The sequence below is a fragment of the Rhinichthys klamathensis genome, unplaced genomic scaffold (genome assembly GCF_029890125.1).
Source record: "Rhinichthys klamathensis goyatoka isolate OS25496 unplaced genomic scaffold, OSU_Roscu_1.1 h1tg000142l_1, whole genome shotgun sequence".
NCBI classification, from domain to species: domain Eukaryota; kingdom Metazoa; phylum Chordata; class Actinopteri; order Cypriniformes; family Leuciscidae; genus Rhinichthys; species Rhinichthys klamathensis.
In genome coordinates this window covers 134,186-151,876 of record NW_026606677.1, presented here as the reverse complement: position 1 = coordinate 151,876, position 17,691 = coordinate 134,186, and the positions used below count along the sequence as shown (strand labels likewise).

General features: G+C 38.8%; 1 protein-coding gene across 1 annotated transcript; it reads left to right on the top strand.

Annotated features, from left to right (window-relative positions):
• Positions 1–4,254: 4,254 nt before the first annotated feature.
• Positions 4,255–16,723, top strand: pwwp2b (PWWP domain containing 2B). Its single transcript, XM_056257722.1, has 3 exons — positions 4,255–4,604; positions 10,544–12,176; positions 15,773–16,723. Exons 1-2 carry the CDS (start codon positions 4,465–4,467, stop codon positions 12,174–12,176), a joined length of 1,773 nt encoding a protein of 590 aa, XP_056113697.1. The 5' UTR covers positions 4,255–4,464; the 3' UTR covers positions 15,773–16,723.
• The last annotated feature ends 968 nt before the right edge of the window (positions 16,724–17,691 follow it).

Below are 17,691 nucleotides of genomic sequence, written 5' to 3'. Positions count from 1 at the left end.
TTTGTTTTTTTTTGAGCAAAAACTCACTTCATTTTTATTTATTTCCCCAGAAAACAAGACATAATAAACACACTCGTTTACAGATGCTTTTAACAGAAGCAGTCCGTCAATATCTGTAGAGAACAACGCCAGGATTATTACACATCTGAGAAATAAGATCCTTCTTTTATTTTACATCAGAATTGTTCCCTGTTTTAATTTGGTATAAGGATTCAATTTAATGAACTAATTACTGTTATTTATATACTATTATAGCATTTATAAATCACTTTTATTTTTATATACTTACATTATCAGTTTTTGTTTTAAATTTGAGTAATTTTGTGTTTTTTTGTCAGTTCTTTTATTAGTTTTTTGTACTTTTGAATATTTCAATTTAGCTTTAATTTATTTATTTTTAGTTTTAATTTTGTTCCAAATGTCTGTACCTTATTTCCATCATCATAATTATATAAATAAATCATTTTAAATTTGAGTAATTTTGTTATGCACTTGTCATTATTATGTCATTTTTATTAGTTTTTCTGTAAAATATTTTAGGTTTAATTTTATTTATTTAGAAATTTAATTTTGTTCAAAACATCTGAACCTTATGTCCATAATTAATTTTAAACAATAAATTTAATTTTAAATTTGAGTAATTTTATGCACTTTTGTCATTTTTATTAGTTGTTCTGTAAATATTTTCATTTAGGTTTAATTTGATTTATTTTTAATAATTTAGTCATTTAATTTTATTCCAAACATCTGAACCTTATGACCATAATTAAATGTAAACAATATCCCAGATCAGATATTTTTAGACCTTACATTGTTCGAAATCGCCACATTTCACGTATAATTACAAAGAAACTGCAAGTTACAACACTTTGAATTAAACATGACATTTTAAAGTAGAAAAACTGAAAGTATTTGGTCTAAAACACACTAATCTTGACGTGTGGTTTTTCTTGTCGAGCGAATGCATCTGGATTTATGGATGTTTAGATTATTGTTGCAAAACAAGACAAAAAAAAGATGTTCCTGATCTAGTGAAGAAGACTCCTCATATCCAGAGAGAGTTATTGATCGTGTTCTGAGAAGAACTCACTATGCAGAGCAGATTGTGTTTATTATTTAGATTATTAGTCTTTTCCTCTTTATCTATTTCACATGCAAACCGAGCTAAATGACTTCTCTTAGCTGTCAGAGCTTTTCTGCTCAATAATCACGATCACACAAAGAAGTCTCTGCATTTTTGATGCATTTGAATGTACATTTTAGTAAATGTGTCTTGATGTGAGAATGTTCATATATTTGTGCTGTAAAACAAGAGGAAGGAGATGATGTACTGGTGTTCTTCATGTGTGTGTGTGTGTGTGTGTGTGTGTGTTAGAGTCCAGCGTCTGCTAAGCGATCAGAGAACACAGGACAGATCTGGAAGAAGAAGAGACCAGGTTCACATCTTTCCCTTCGTCTGTCAGAGAAACACATGTGATGTGAACACAGACTCTACGCATTTATCCAAAACGCTCATGAAAAATAAAAATAAATTCCTTCAGGGGAAAATTAATTATAATAAAATGTTGCATGAAATGAACCCTTTAAATATCATATAAATGTATTTATTATGTATAAATGGCTCTTATTGTTGTGTTCTGTCAAACTATCAGTGCACATTACCAGAACGCAGTTTAACATCACAGCATTGCATACAACAACTCACAACACTAAGAGCAACAGGCTTCATGCAGTGTGTGTGAGAGGAACACGTGACCCAGTGTTTGCAGATGTGTGTGAGGCTGTTCTCATGCTCTGGGTCCACTAATGCAGAGTCACGTGATCGATGGAGTTCAGGAGCAAGTGTGTGTGTGTGTGTGTGTGTACTGACATCGTGTGGTTAGTGGAGTAACTCACAGCCTTCAGCTTTACTTTCCCATCATATTAATACAACCTTTTATCTCACAATTCTAACCCTTATTCTTCAATCATTCAGAAATGTGAGATATAAACTTTGCAATTGTGAGAGAAAAAGTCAAATTGTGAGATAGATGCAATTTTTTATTCCATTATTCTTCCGTGAGTTCTAGAACAACATCACATACAAAGTGAGGTTTAGGCTTCCATAAACCTAATGTAATCACATTCTAAAGTCAAGTAAAAAAGTATTTTTTCATCTTATTATTTTATGACAGTTAAGCACCCGATCAAGTGTCACTCTCATGATGACTGTTATGTATACATTCCTGTATTTATTTAATCATCATCACCATCCTCATCTTCATCATCTTCATCATCACCATCCTCATCTTCATCATTATCACCATCATCATCTTCATCATTATCACCATCATCATCCTCATCTTCATCATCACCATCATCATCCTCACTGTTCATCATCCTCATCTTCATCATCCTCATTGTTGATCATCTTCATCTTCATCACTGTTCATCATCCTCATCTTCATCACTCTCGTGATGACTGTATTACTGTTTTATTTATGTATATGTTCCTGTATTTATTTCATCATCACCATCCTCATCTTCATCATCTTCATCATTATCACCATCTTCATCCTCATCTTCATCATCATCATAATCATCACCATCTTCATCACAATCTTAATCATCATCCTCATCATCATCCTCACTGTTCATCTTCATCGCCATCCTCATCATCCTCATCTTCATCTCCACAGCACGTGTTACAGGCCTGACGGATCAGTGTTGTGGGAAACCGAGGAAATATGTCCCTTCCCTGAGAGTCACTAAACTCAGTGTGTTCAGTAAAGCTGAGAGAGTTTCAGGCGTTCGTTTCATCACTGGATTGTTTTTATACGCTTTATAATCACAGAACTGCATCACGAAGGCTTCAGCGCCAGTTCTAGTACATACACAACTGCACATTTTTCCAGATGAATGTTTTTTAAAGAGGAACTTGTAATATATTTGGAGACTTTGAGAGGGATGAATGAAACGTCCCAAAGCAAAGTATTTGTTTTCTTTATTAGAGGGTTTTATAATATAAAAACAATACATAAAAACCTCCACTCGCCATATCTCTGTCGTGTTTCATGTATTGTTAGGTAATGTGTGTAGACTGTGATGTGTAATCTCACTCTGTGTCTGTAAAACTGTTAGTTATGACTGACTTTCTATTGTTGTTTAACAAGTATGTGAATAAATAATAAACAACACCAGTCTTATGAATATCTATGAAACTGGTAAGAACTGATTTGCATAAACATCTTCAAATCAGATATATCTAAATATCTAATATCTAAATATCGTATTGAAAAGAATAAACCGTTTTGCATGCTCATAATTCATGTGGTTTATGGTCAATGGGAAGAAGAAATAAAATGCAGTAAAATCAGCAACTAAGCTTGATCATTTTAATAAAACACATAATTTAAACTCATCTCGGAAGTTTTCTGGCTGACAAGCACTTTACTGTACGTGGAAATGAAAATGCATATGAAAATACATCATAACAGAGTTTTATTATGTAATAAACAAACATATAGGATGAGTTTGGGCATTTATATTCGCTGTTAATATGAATATAGATTGTATGTTTAAAGTCCCCCTGTGGTGAAACTCCAGCGTTTAATGTTGTTTATGTGTCTATGTGGTGTTTTTAATCTGCTTTAAGACACACCATGTGTAAGTTCATAAGTCGACAGCATTGCTGAGTATTTCCTCCTTAAAACTGCAGTGAACCAAAGACAGTCTCAAAAACACGGTTTGAAATCGCTGGTGTTTCTGACGTCACAAACGAGCTTGTAACCAATCAGATCAACGTGTGATCGTCAACCAGTGGATCTCTGAGCTGAGGGAGTGAGTGGAGGCGGGGCTCATTTGCATATTCATAGAACCGCGCATACTAAATGAGGCAAGGGTGTCGAGTTACATTCAAGATATTTTAAGACATGAAGATTTTTTTTAAATATGTAATTTTGGTGATCAAAGATGAGTTTTAAGGGATACAATGATTGACTACAGGGGAAGTATTAAACAAGAGACTTGCAAAAAACTCTTACGTAAACAGGAAATTAATATAGGCTATATTTTGATATATATAGGGCTGTCAAATAAATTAATCGCACCAAACAAAAGTGTAGCTATATGTGTGTGTGTGTGTGTGTGTTTATATATTGTGTTGTATGTGCCATGTGATCTACTAGGTGAGTTTACCTGTATGTCCAGAACATTGTAGGCTTATGTGCAGTGTGTGTGTGTGTGTGTGTGTGTGTGTGGCTGTAGTTCGCTCAGATCAGACGGTGGTTCTCGTCTTTCTCTGGTGATGTCACCGCGAACGGGCCCGTTGTAACGCGTCGGTGGAGTTGATGGCGTCATTGCGCGTCCTGACGGAGCCTCCCGAGCGCGCGCACGGATCGCAGTGAAGGCCGACGCGACGCGACGCGACCGAGGCTCCGGTGGCCGCGATCGAGCGACCCAAACCCGGACCCCGAGCGAGGAAACATGCAGGCCGTGCCGGAGGAGCTGCGGGCCGGCTCCCGGATCCCGGTGACCGTCGAACAGATCGTGAACGACACGCTCGTGGTGACGCTGGTCTACCGGGAGAAGAGCTACACCGGGATCTTACTGGACTGCAGCAGAAAGTGAGTCTCCTTTCTTTGTGTTTTCATGCGAAAAACACACACTTTATAATGTCGGGCCTAAAGAGCAGGCCAGGAGAACACAGGCAGGCCTTGAGCAGAGACAATGAAGAACAGCAGCCATCTTCATCATCATCATCTTCATCATGAGACACACTAGATGTGGATAAAGCGCTGTTTTGTGTCGGATTGTGTGTTTTTAGTGTCTCAGATGGTGATGGTGTGATGGTTGCTCTCTGCTTTAGCCATGTAGCTGAAGCTGTTTCTTTGTATCATTTCATCACATGAAACATTGATTTATGTTTTCATGCACATTCATCGCTGTCATCGGGAATAATGACTCAGGATCAGTTTAATTGAGTCCGAATAATCATTATTGTCCATGGAGGGTCAGATGGCATTGTTATATACAGTCAGTGTAAAGGTCAACTATTGTGTTTATTCATTTGATACTGGGGGAATTTGATTAAAGTAACACTTGCATGTGGTTTTCATCATGAGGCCTTTGATTTTGAATCTGCATTGGTTTATTCCATGTTTCATCAGTGTTGGTTTCAGATTCTATGGGTTTGATGTGGAATAATCTGACATTGATGTCATTGAACCTTCTCCACATTATATTCCTGTGTGGATGGTTATTGTGTGTGTGATTGTGGATATTGTGCGTCTGTCACACAGATACTGTGAGGTATTAATAGACACATTGCATGAGAATCTTACATTGCTTTTCCTTTATAGAACTGCAGCCCATCAGAAAAATAATGTTTATAATTGTCAGGTTATTCCAAAACACTTACTAGACAGCGTATGATATAAAATGTGCTCCGCCTATGTAGGCCTGTTATTTTTTACAAGTTCTAATCTAAAAACTGTACATTTTAATACTTTTTTATGTACTATGTGTGCTTTTCCTCCCCTGTAAACTCTTAAAAATAAAGGTTCTTTATTAGCACTGATGGTTCCCTTGCACTAAATGTTCTTTAGATTATTAAAATGTTCGACACACTTTAGAAAAACATGTTTATTTTAAGAACTGACCACTGAAAGGTGGTTTGGGGAACAGAAATGGTTCTTCTATGGCATCGCTGTGAATAAAAGCCTGTGTTTCAGTGGATGTTCAGATGCGGCGTCACTGCTTTGTTCCCGTTGTGTCACCGTGAATCACGTCCTGCTGGGAAGCTTTCAGTGAATCATCATCACTCATTCACTCCGTCCTCGGACGTTTGGCAATATTCTCAGAATATCATATACTCATACATACTCACACTCAGATGATCTAGTGCACTTGCTGAGCACACTACAGAGCACACCGTGTCCCACAATGCACTGCGCTCAACCTTTGCTTTCCAGTGTGACGAATGAACTGAAAGTAATTGCAACTGCCTTTATTTTCTATGTAGTTTTTAATTAAACTACACATTTTTGCAGAATAGGTAACATGAACCAACAATGACCAGCATTTATTAATATTAGTTAATGTTATTTTCAACATTTACTAATGCATTTTAAAGATCTAAAGTTAGTTAATGAACATGAACAGTATGACATTAACAAAGGCTATTTAATGCTGTAAAAATACTTTTCTCATTGTTTAGTTAATGCATTAACTAATGTTAATCAGTAGGACCTCATTGTAACGTGTTACCAAATAAGCTGAAAATAATAATACAACGTACAAAATGAGTTTTGGAAGTTGCAAATAAAACAAAGACGATTGGAGTGCATTTTAGAAGAAAACACAATTTCAAACTTTCATGTTTAATTCAATGTGTTACTTGCCGGTTTTTATGTATTTATGTGTGAAATAGTTTCTACTAGTGCTGTGCAACGATTAATCGTGATCAATAAAAGTTTTTGTTTGCATAATATATGTGTGTGTGTACTGTGTATAATTGTGTATATATAAATACACACACATTCATGTATATATTTAAGAAAAATGTGTGATTTATATTAAATATTTATATTTCTATATAATATAAATTATATATACATGCAAATATTTCTTATACATGCATGTGTGTATACAAAATTATACACAGTACACACACATATTATGTAAACACAAACTTTTATTTTGGATGTGATTAATTGTTGCCCAGCACTAGTTTCTACACTATTTTCTTTAGTATACTACAGTTTGAAGCGTTTATCGTAGAATCATTCGCCTATGTCAGTAAATAGTAAGCAGTGTACAGTATGCAGTCAGCTAGTATTACATCCTGAACTGTGTTTAAATAGCATCTGGTCGTTCATCATCCCTGCTATATATATAATATATATATATATATATGTGTGTGTATAAGTATTATTCAGTCTTACTCCGGACCCTGACACTAGACGCTGTAGTTATTGTTGCTTTAGGCGTGGGCGTTTTATTTTTCCTCAAACATCTCAAATGATCGGTGTTTATTGCCCGAGGGCTTCTGCCTCTGTCACCCACAGGATTTCCTTCTACGATTTAATTAATAATCCCGGGACAATCAGATTTCAGGGCTGCGTGTGAAAACAGCCGACTCTCTTGGCCCTCTCCCTGCGTCCCCGGTGGTTTATGGGATTGTTTTTGTGCAGCGAGGTGGAGGGGGATCCGGCCCGACCCGTTGGTCTCTTTGTCTGTGGTTTCTGACAGCGCTTTTGCTTTGGCTGCATCTTTCACAGACTCAAGACTCCAGTGTGATCACTGAAACCACTGGCTCAATCTCACACAACTGCTCATGCATTTATACGTAGTAGTTGTTTTGCTACATGCAAATATGCAACGTAAACCAAATCTCCGTGTCTTGCTTAATTATTATCACAATGGTTGTCCTAAAATTGTATTTTGTGTTATTGAAATGTGACTGTTTTGTGTTTTTGCACGATATGTCTGCTTCACTATCTAGTTTTTCCAGTCAAGAGTCAGCTTTCCATTAGAAATGCTTAATCATGTCAAAATTGTGATAAGAGTGTTAAAAATAAGGACATTTAAAGGTGATATAAGTGTTTTTTCTGCGCCATCGTTGCAGGATTATTATTGTAAACTAAAACCAGAAAACTAAACATTATCTGAAATAAAATTATTTTATTTCAGGTCATTTTATCATTTTCGTTTGCAACGTAAAGCAAATCTCCATGTCTTGCCGTGCTATCACAATACGAATAATAATGGTTGTCCTAAACTTGTACTATTTTGTGTTATTGAAATGTATTTGCTACTACTTTTAAATTCCAAGCATTGCAGTTTCTAAGAATAATGCAGCATTATTAAGAGTTTTGACATATCAGATTATATCTGTGGTGTTTAAAAGATTATGAAAACATAGGTGTGGTTTCGTTGCACGAACTGCAACTAGTTTTTCCAGTCAAGAGTCAGCTTGCCATTAGAAATGCTTAATCGTGCATTTCAGTTCATGAGCGTTTAAATGTTTTGCAGCGTTGTGATAAGAGAGTGTTAAATATAAGGACATTTAATGGTGATGTAAGTGGGGTTTTCTGCACCATCGTAGCAGGATTATTATTGTAAAAACTAAAACCAAAACCCACATTTCCTTACTTGAAATAAAATAAACATTATCTGAAATAAAATGTATTTTTTTTCAGCTCATTTTATAAGTTTCGTTTAGTTTGCGTAGTATTTTAGTGCTCATCCAATTCAAATCGTCACAGAAATACTGGATAAAAGTTTATAGTTTTGGATACAAACACTGATGTCTACGGTAGCGATCAAAATAGAGAAAATCACCTTTTATAAGTAACTTGGCACTTCAAATGAAGATGATCAGTTACATTGTTACACCAGTAGGTGGCGACATGTTAAAAAAGTAATTGTCGTTGAATTGTTACTGATTCACCAGTAACGAAACAAGTGAAGTCTTTATGAGTCATTAAATCATTCACTCCACCTGATTTTTTTTTTTTAAATTAATGCAAATGAATACAATGTTTTTTAAATAGACTGCAGCAATTAACATTTTATCAGAATCTCTAGTAAATTACATGTTATTTTGTTTAGTTGTCTATTCACAATCGTGGGGGATTCGTGATCTCTATTTTAAAGGGGACATATCATTCTGGATGAGTGAGATTGGCCTGTGTTGTTACTGCCGGAGTCTCTGAAGCTCGTGTAAAGGCTCCGCCCTCTTCTGAACGGAGGCGGAGCAGAAGGTCATTTGCATTTAAAGTAGGGATGTCCCGATACCACTTTTTCACTTCCGATACCGATGCCGCAGCTTTGGCTTTTGCCGATACCGATATTAATCCGATATTTTTATTTTATTCTTAAACTAATAAAAAATATAGCAATTTTCTCAATTAGCCACCTAAAATATACCTCCTATATAGTCCACAACAACAGTTGATTATGAAAGATTGCCACCCTTTATTCAAACACTACAAAAAAATAAAGAAATATATAAATGAAAGAAAATACAGATACTTCAGTACTTAAAGCTAGCTAGCTACCAACAGGTTTAAAGTTAAAACAATTTAAACAGCAGCATTCTACATTGTAAATACCAGTACAGTTTTTGTTTTTTAAATCAAGTAGAATTTCTATAACTGTGTTAAACTGATTATCACTCTTGTGTGTGTTAAACACAATCTACTTAATACAGACAGCTTCATTATAAAGATAAACAACAAATCCCCAAAATATATGATCATAATCTATTAGTGGATAATACACATTGCTCTTCTTATTGTTGTAAAATACATTCATGAAAAACAAGGGTAACAAAAATGAAAAAGATAATTATTTTAGATATAGCTAAATCTGCTATAAAATTGAGACATGTTTTAAGTGTATTGCACAGCTATTTAATGAGGCAGCAACATTAATAATTATTAATGTTAATAAGCTTTAATTGCGTCACTGCATTATGATATGAAAGGCTTCAATACAGTGCGGCACAAAGCGCGTATGCGCATCCCGAGCGGAGAATGATGCGCTTGAAGCCACGTGGAGTTACAGCACGCAGCGCGTCGAGTCCGCTTTGAAAAGTTCAAAGCACAACGGAGATACATATTGATGGACAGTGTATTATACAGTATCTATCTATGCAATCGTTTATTGAGCCTTTTCTTTTAACAGTTTTAAATTTTAGTTACTGTGCGTGTGAAGAACAATTATAGTGCTCTGACTCTAGTGTTGTGATCAAACCCTATGGATCAAACCGACAGCGTCCGACACCCGGTAGAGAGTAACCCGATTGAGTTACAGCAATAAAGTCCAGCAAGATAAAGTTGTTATATGCGAAAACATAGACCTTTATCTTACAGATCAAGTACAATAGTATTAACATTGAATCATCTTGAAGATAGTTTCATCATTGACTGTAACCGAACGCGACGCGCTGTTTGAATGCTGAATGGAGAATGACTGACAGCCGCGAGAGGGAAAAGTTTACGTGATCTTGAATTTAATGACTTAAATATTAATTTCTCTCTCACATAATGGCTTCAGAACACTTATAATAGAGTGCAAGAAAACGTTATGGTACTTTAGAATGTTTTTGTGCCTTTTGTGGGGCTTAACAATAACACATAATAGTATACCCACAATATCGGATTTGGATCGGCCTCGTCTGATCGATGTCTGATCGATACCCGATCCCGCAAAAATGGCAGTATCGGAGCCGATACCGATCCTGAGTATCGGATCGGGACATCCCTAATTTAAAGGGACACACACAATGCCCAGTCTTTGCTCACACCCAAAAAGGGGCAAATTTGACAAGCTATAATAAATTATCTAGGTGGTATTTTGAGCCGACACATTCTGGGGACACTATAGATTTATATTACATCTTGTGAAAAGGGGCATAATATGTCACCACAATATGTAAAAAAAAATTGTGATTCTCAAATACAATGCAGTCCTTCTGGATAAATAACCTCCATTGCTCTGATTCTGTTACTGTGAAAGTGCTTGGCTCTTATGTTTCCCTCTTGATTCTCTTCCGTAGGACTGGGCTGTTTTGCCTTCCAGACGTTGTTGGAAAATCAGAAGAGAGCCTCCTACTGAGACCGGACTGTGAAGTCTCGAGTGAAGAGGCTTCTTCCAAACCCGTTAGTCCGCCTTCACCGCGACCAAAAGATGAGAACACGGAGCCAGCGATGGCTCCTCCTGCTCCCGTACCCGTCCCGGTACAACCGGGCCAGCCCACGTACCCACCGTACTTCGAGGGCGCTCCTTTCCCGCAACCCGTTTGGGTCCGGCACACGTACAACCAGTGGGTTCCTCAACCACCACCTCGTCCAATCAAGAGGAAGAAAAGAAGAAGTCGAGAGCCTGGAAGGATGACCATGAGCACGATCCGACTGAGACCTCGGCAGGTGTTGTGCGAGAAATGCAAAAACACACTAAACAGCGACGAGGACAGCAAAGATGGACCAACGGCGCCCAAGACGTCTAGAAAAGAAAACGCGCCTCAAGAAGACGAGGACACTAAAGCAACTCCGGCCAAGAGAAAGGACGACGGGGACAACAACAAAGAGTCGAAGAGAAGAGAGGACTCAATGGTCTTTGACAACAAACGCTTCCGAAAGGACAAGAAAGACGACGAGAAGTTTCCGGTAGGGGACATCATTCCCCACAGTCCTGTAATTAAGATCTCCTATAGCACTCCTCAAGGAAAAGGCGAAGTAATAAAGATCCCCTCGAGAGTTCACGGCTCTGTCAAACCCTTCTGTCCGAAACAGTTGTTGCAGAACGGGCATGGACAAAGAGACGCCTCCAAGGAATCCCAGAAAGTTGTGCAACCGCAAATGGACGCCATCCGAACGGGTCTTACCATTTCCATTCCCAAACTCAAGCTCCCAAAGTTGGCAAGTCCAGAGTCCCCGTCACCCAAGATCCGCTTGAGATCCCGGTCCGACGGAGGAGAGCAAGTGTCCGTGTACGAGGCAGAACTTGTCGGCGGTTCCCGGAGAAGAAGTCCAAGAGTTCCCAACTCTCAATCCGAGGATGGTGCCGAGAAAAACTCGCTTGAACTTTGGTCCGGCGAGGAGGTCGATCGACACAGCGACCTGACTTTACTCATTAACTTCCGGAAGAGGAAAGCGGATTCTTCGAGCCTCTCCGTGTGCAGTAGCGACAGTCTAGACGAGTCCAAGTCGTTTAGCTCGGATGGGACGTCGCCAGAACTCTGCGATCTGGCTCCGGGCGACGACATCTCCGTATCGTCGTCTTCTCAAGGGGAAAGCAAGACTGTTCCGCCTCTAACCGTGCGACTGCACACTCGCAGCATGACTAAGTGCGTGACCGAAGAAGGTCACGCCGTGACAGTAGGTGATGTTGTTTGGGGAAAGATTCACGGATTCCCGTGGTGGCCTGCTCGGATACTCAGTATTAGCGGTTCTCGTAGAGAAGAAGGAGAGGTTGATGCTCCTTGGCCTGAAGCTAAAGTGTCCTGGTTCGGTTCTCCCACCACCTCCCAACTCTCGTTTGCCAAACTGTCGCCGTTCCGCGAATTCTTCAGGTTACGCTTCAACCGCAAAAAGAAAGGGATGTACCGTCGCGCCATCATGGAGGCCGCCAAGGCGGTGGGACACATGAGCGCCGAAATCACATCTCTACTGTCTCACTGCGAAACTTAGGTGAGTCTTTCTGTGCTCCTCATTGCACTCTTAAAGGGATTGTTCGCCCAAAAAAGAAAATTCACGCATTAATGACTCACCCTCATGTCTTTCCAACCCCGTTCATCTTCGGAACACAAATGAAGATATTTTTAATGAAATCTGAGAGATTTCTGTCCCTCTATTCACCCAAAACTCTGACACTTCAAAACATTCATAAAGAGATCCTTAGATAAATCCAATTGTGTTGATGAACGAAAGTCTTATGGGTTTGGAACGACATGAGGGTTAGTAATTTATGAGAGATTTTTCATTTTTGGGTGAACGATCCCTCTAAAGGAGTAGTTCACTTCAGAATTAAAATTTCCTGATAATTTATTCTCCCCCACGTCATCCAAGATGTTCATGTCTTTCTTTCTTCCGTTGAAAACATTCCAGGATGTTTCTCCATATAGTGACTTCAATGGGGTCCAACGGGTCGAAGGTCCAGATGTGAGTTTCAGTGCAGCTTCAGAGTCTCGACACGATCCAGCCGAGGAATAAGAGTCTGATCTAGACAAACCAGCCCACATTTATAACAAAATACACATTTGTATACTTTTAACCACTAATGCTGGTCTTGCACTAGCTGTGATGCGACACACATTACGTAATCACGTTGAAAGGTCAAGCGTGACGTAGGAGGAAGAAAAGACCCAGTGTTTACAAAGCAAACGTGCAGAGACTTAAGTCAAACAGGATTTACAAAAAAATAAAATGTAAAACAACAATGTCGGACGATTTTGAAGTTGGAGGAGAAATTGAGATGGCGTTTTTCCACACTATCCTACATTTCCCACCTTTCAACGTGATTACGTAATGTGTGTCGCATCACAGCTAGAGCAAGACCAGCATTAGTGGTTAAAAGTATATAAATGTTTAGTTTTGTTATAAATGTCGGCTGGTTTGTCTAGATCAGACTCTTATTCCTCGGCTGGATCGTGTCGAGACTTTGAAGCTGCACTGAAACTCACATCTGGACCTTCGACCCGTTGGACCCCATTGAAGTCACTATATGGAGAAACCCTGGAGTGTGTTCCTCAAAAACCTTCATTTCTTTTCCACTGAAGAAAGAAAGACATGAACATCTTGGATGACGTGAGGGAGAGTAAATTATCAGGAAATTTTAATTCTGAAGTGAACTAATCCTTTAAAGGGATCGTTCACCCAAAAAATGAAAAATCTGGACCTTCACACTGAGAAAGAAAGAAAGACATGAACATCTTGGGTGACGTGGGGGAGAGTAAATTATCAGTAAATCTTAATTCTGAAGTGGACTAATCCTTTAAGCCCAAAGCACCCAGACAGCAACATAGTGTCGGCCCACATCATGTGGATTCCACGCGTACCGGATCTGGGCCGACACTGTTGCTGTCTGGGCATACCGGTACTTCAGTTTTGACACATGTGATAGTGAGTTTTTCATCCTTGCCCAATGTCTGCGGTATTTCTCTGAGTTGCATGGATCTCTGAACCAGCGCTCACCGACTCGGGCGTCTGTCGTTGTTGCGTCTCCTCTCCGGTAGTTTGCTGTTTTGTGTTTTGCTTGTCTCGTTTCTTGTTCAGCCGTGAAACAGCAGGCTGTTCCGCCTCTTTGTGGACCGAATAATGAGTACAGAAAATTTCTGATTGATGAATTTAGACTTCTACCTTTGACTCTGTAAGTCAAACCGTTTCAAAAACTTGTGCCAATCTCAGTCCGACCTCTGGATCAGATCTCCCCCGAGGCTTTATATTAGTTTCTTTAGAGATGCTTTTTTACTGTGCATATCTTAATTTCATTTTTTCTGTCTGCATTTGTTTACCACGTATTCGCCTCATCAGGTACGCAGTGTTACCCTTGTATGTGTAAAAAAGAAAATGAACCCACAATTTTTTGTCTTTCTATGTCTGAGTGATGACTTCTTTTTCTGTGGAACACAAAGGTAAATGTTTACATGCACACCAGTGCGCTGGTAACTCACAAATATCAGCTTATTGAAATAACATGTTATCCAGGCTTACATGCGAACCGACAACGCAAGTACACCGCGTTTACAAGACTTTATTAATGAATCAGGTTATTTCCCGCCGGTATTGGCGTCAAAATGTAATAATTTGCGTATCTGACTCAGAGTATTTCATTTATATCGATTGTGATGTTAAATAAAGCATTAAAAACCGAAGAAGATTAATGCAACATGTCAGCGGCTCATATTATCCTCTCATGCAGTTACAGATGCAGGATTTACTGTACCACTTCTTATAAGAGCATGTTCATACTTTTTTGGATCAAAAATAGTCTGTTTGCGATATGCAAAACGCTGTCTTGACTCTGGATGCGCTTAAATCCACAGTAAGAACACGCGTTCCTGTCACATTTCACACATGCGCACTTCAATAAGCCGACAGAAAGCACTATCGTATGGTTTGACTTGAGTCTTGAGAGATTTTGTACTTTGATCGGCGCTGTAAACCTTTCCCAGTCTGCTTTAGTTATTAAGAGCAGCATGATCATACGGCTAAACTTCTCCTTTTGTGTTCCACAGAAGAAAGTCAGTCATACGGTTTGAAATGACATGAAGGTGGGTACGTGACTTTTTTTTTCATGAAGCAATGGTCTCAAAACACTATTAGCCTGAAGAGGCTTGAACATGCTTAATTTGTGATTTATTGATCTCAGAATCGTCTTTAACTTCCCGGTTTGGTCCCATGGCCTCAGTTCCTCTGGAGATTGCTAGGTCACCTCATGTTTATTGAGATCAGATGCTGTCTTGGTTCAATATTAGCTCAAGTTCACAAGCCGCTCCCACTGCCAGTGTTTGGAATCCTGAGTTTCCCTGCAGCCATATTTAGACACATCTACACTGTGCTGTGCATGACTATACGCCCGTGGGTCCAAACCTCACTCAAGCTTTTTATTTGTAATTTGTCTTATATTTGATGAAGTTTGCATTATTGTGTCGTTATTTTTCCTGTTTATTACTGTGAAGCTGCTTTGAAACAATCTGTATTATATAAAACGCTATAGAAATTTTTTTTTATTTTTTTTTTTTTGTGCATATTTAGGCATTTTTTGCATGCATTTTTTATGCATCATCATGTATGCATTTCTATGCATCATTTATGAATTGTTTATGCATTTATACATTTTTATGCATTTTTATTAATCATATATATATTTTTACGCATCATATATGTATTTTTATGTATGCATTATGTATACATTTATGCAATTTTATGCATCATTTATGGATTTTATTCATGCATTTTATGCATCATGCATTTTAGTGCATGTATTTTTATTAATGCATTTTGTGCATCATTTATGGATTTTTATTAATGTGTTTTTATGCATGCATCTATGCTTTATGCATGCATTTTTATGCTTGTTTTTTATGCATCATCATTCACAGTAAATACATTGTAAGCTCTTTACGTAAAACATCCTCTCAGTGGTTTGATGTGAGCTTGTTATCGTGATACTCAGAAACACCGTGCACACTAATATTGTTTTAATTTATTGCATATGTTTTTGTCAATACCGAATGGATGAGTTCCAGGTATATTTGTTTCAGTTGTGTGTGTTCTCTCTGTAGAGGGCGTGGACGGCAGAGGACTGGCTGTTATTCAGGGGTCTGCAGGCGCTCAGTATGTGGGATCCTCCCGGCACGGAGAGCGCCTTCATTAGCCACGGAGACCGCGAGGGAAGGTGCTTCTCCTCACACACGCGACTGCTGGAAGAAGAGGTCTGCCCTGTGATGAGCGGGCTGAGTTTGAGGGGCCACGAGGAGAACCTGGGAACATCTCGGAGCGAACAATTCCCCCATCTCCTCTTCGTTTGTCTCTCCATCTTTCCTTTGTTTGTTTTGTAGGACATTATATTAGAACAAGTAGCTTGACACTAAATCCGAATGTATTTATTCACACAAAAAAACACTCGACCGGTGACTGGCCTCGAAATAATCCTGTAAGATCACGCTGCTGCTGTTTCTGATGACTGACTGTCCTCATAGGACGCCACGGACCGTCAAATATCCGTGTTATGATACTAAACGACAAGTCTTACTGTGTCTGTTCTTCAGATTATGAAAATGTGAAATTCCCTTTTGCATCATGTAGGTCTTACACATGCAGTATGTCAGATTGTCCGTCGCTTCACAGTCTCTTTCTCTCTCTAGTTTTCTGTCCCCTTGAAGGAATATATCTCCTGTCCTCCATTTTCTTATTTCGCTCTGATTATGTGATGTTTTCTTTTGCTTTAATTATTTAATGTCACGTTAAGAGAAGCACTTTATCCATACCTTGGTGGCCTGCTGTGAACTCGCCGTTCGCAGACTCTCGGAGGAGCCAACCCATCGCTTATGAAGTGATTTTAATTTTCATGAATTAAAGTACGCTTTCAGGAAGTTGTGTACACTGTATTATCGCGTTTAGCCTGGTTTACGTTAGACACCGTTGCTTTCCTCCTTATGAATTGTTCCACTGGAGATATGGACAGAACTGTACGCTCCTATGCACCGTCTCTTTCATTAAAGCATAAAAAGCAGTGTGTTTACTCGTGTGTGTGTGTGCTGGATATCTGTGTGTGTGTGCGGTGACGCTGGAGATGTGTCCGGATGACCTTTGGGACTCGAGCGTTTGAAGGTCACGCTCAGGATCTCGCAGGTTTCCTCAGATTCTGGACTCGTCGAGTGTGTTATATCCGCTCCAGGTTTATATTGTGCTGTAAATAGAATAAAATATTAAAGCAATGTCCTTTCTGCAATGCGCTTTTGCACGTGGACACGGAAAAATGGTTTAGTTTTAAAACACTATTGGGTATGCATGAGTCGGGCGCAAAAGATGATGTTCTTCTTCAGTGTTTCTGTCCGTTTCCCAGCACTAACGTCTAAACATTCTTAAATCAAGATGCATTTACTGGAGAAGAACAATGACTGAAGATATTAAGTCTTGTTTAAAGCTCCAGTCCGTAACTTTAAGTTAAAAATAATCCAAAATAATTATATTAAAAAAAACTTATTCTGCCAGTGGTCAAAACTATCTGCTTGCCATAGCTAGATTCAAAACGGTTAGCTTGTAATAATGATTTTAATTCCAGTGGTACTGGTGGGTTTCCGCGGGAGATTCGAGCATGTCTTTGCGTCATGACGTCACACCCGTACACATAAAGAAGGAGTTTCGGCTAGCCGGCTATACTGCGCGTGACGAGATGTTTAGATGTATAGGCTTTTCTCGCAGCACTTTACATTATTAAACTTACGGCATCCAGAAAGATCCAAACAACAATCATCAGTGTCAACTGGAGATTCAGCAGTTATAAAACCCAAAAGACTTCGTACTTCGGATTTAAGGTGGCTAGAGAAAGAGAAAGAAACCGTCTCATGCGAACACAAGGATTTAAACATCGGCGGGGCTTTTGAAAAGTGCGTGAACTCCGTGTTTTGAAGGGGTTCGAAACGGAAGAAGAGACGGCTTTTTTCTGCTGAACAAGTAAGACATTTCAATAGTTCAATCG

What these genes read in the sequence shown, in the direction of transcription:
- pwwp2b (XM_056257722.1), top strand. Translation starts at nt 4,465, where the DNA reads ATGCAGGCCGTGCCGGAGGAGCTGCGGGCCGGCTCCCGGATCCCGGTG. An exon ending in TTACTGGACTGCAGCAGAAA is followed by an intron (nt 4,605 to 10,543) that starts GTGAGTCTCCTT and finishes TCTCTTCCGTAG; the next exon opens with GACTGGGCTGTTTTGCCTTC.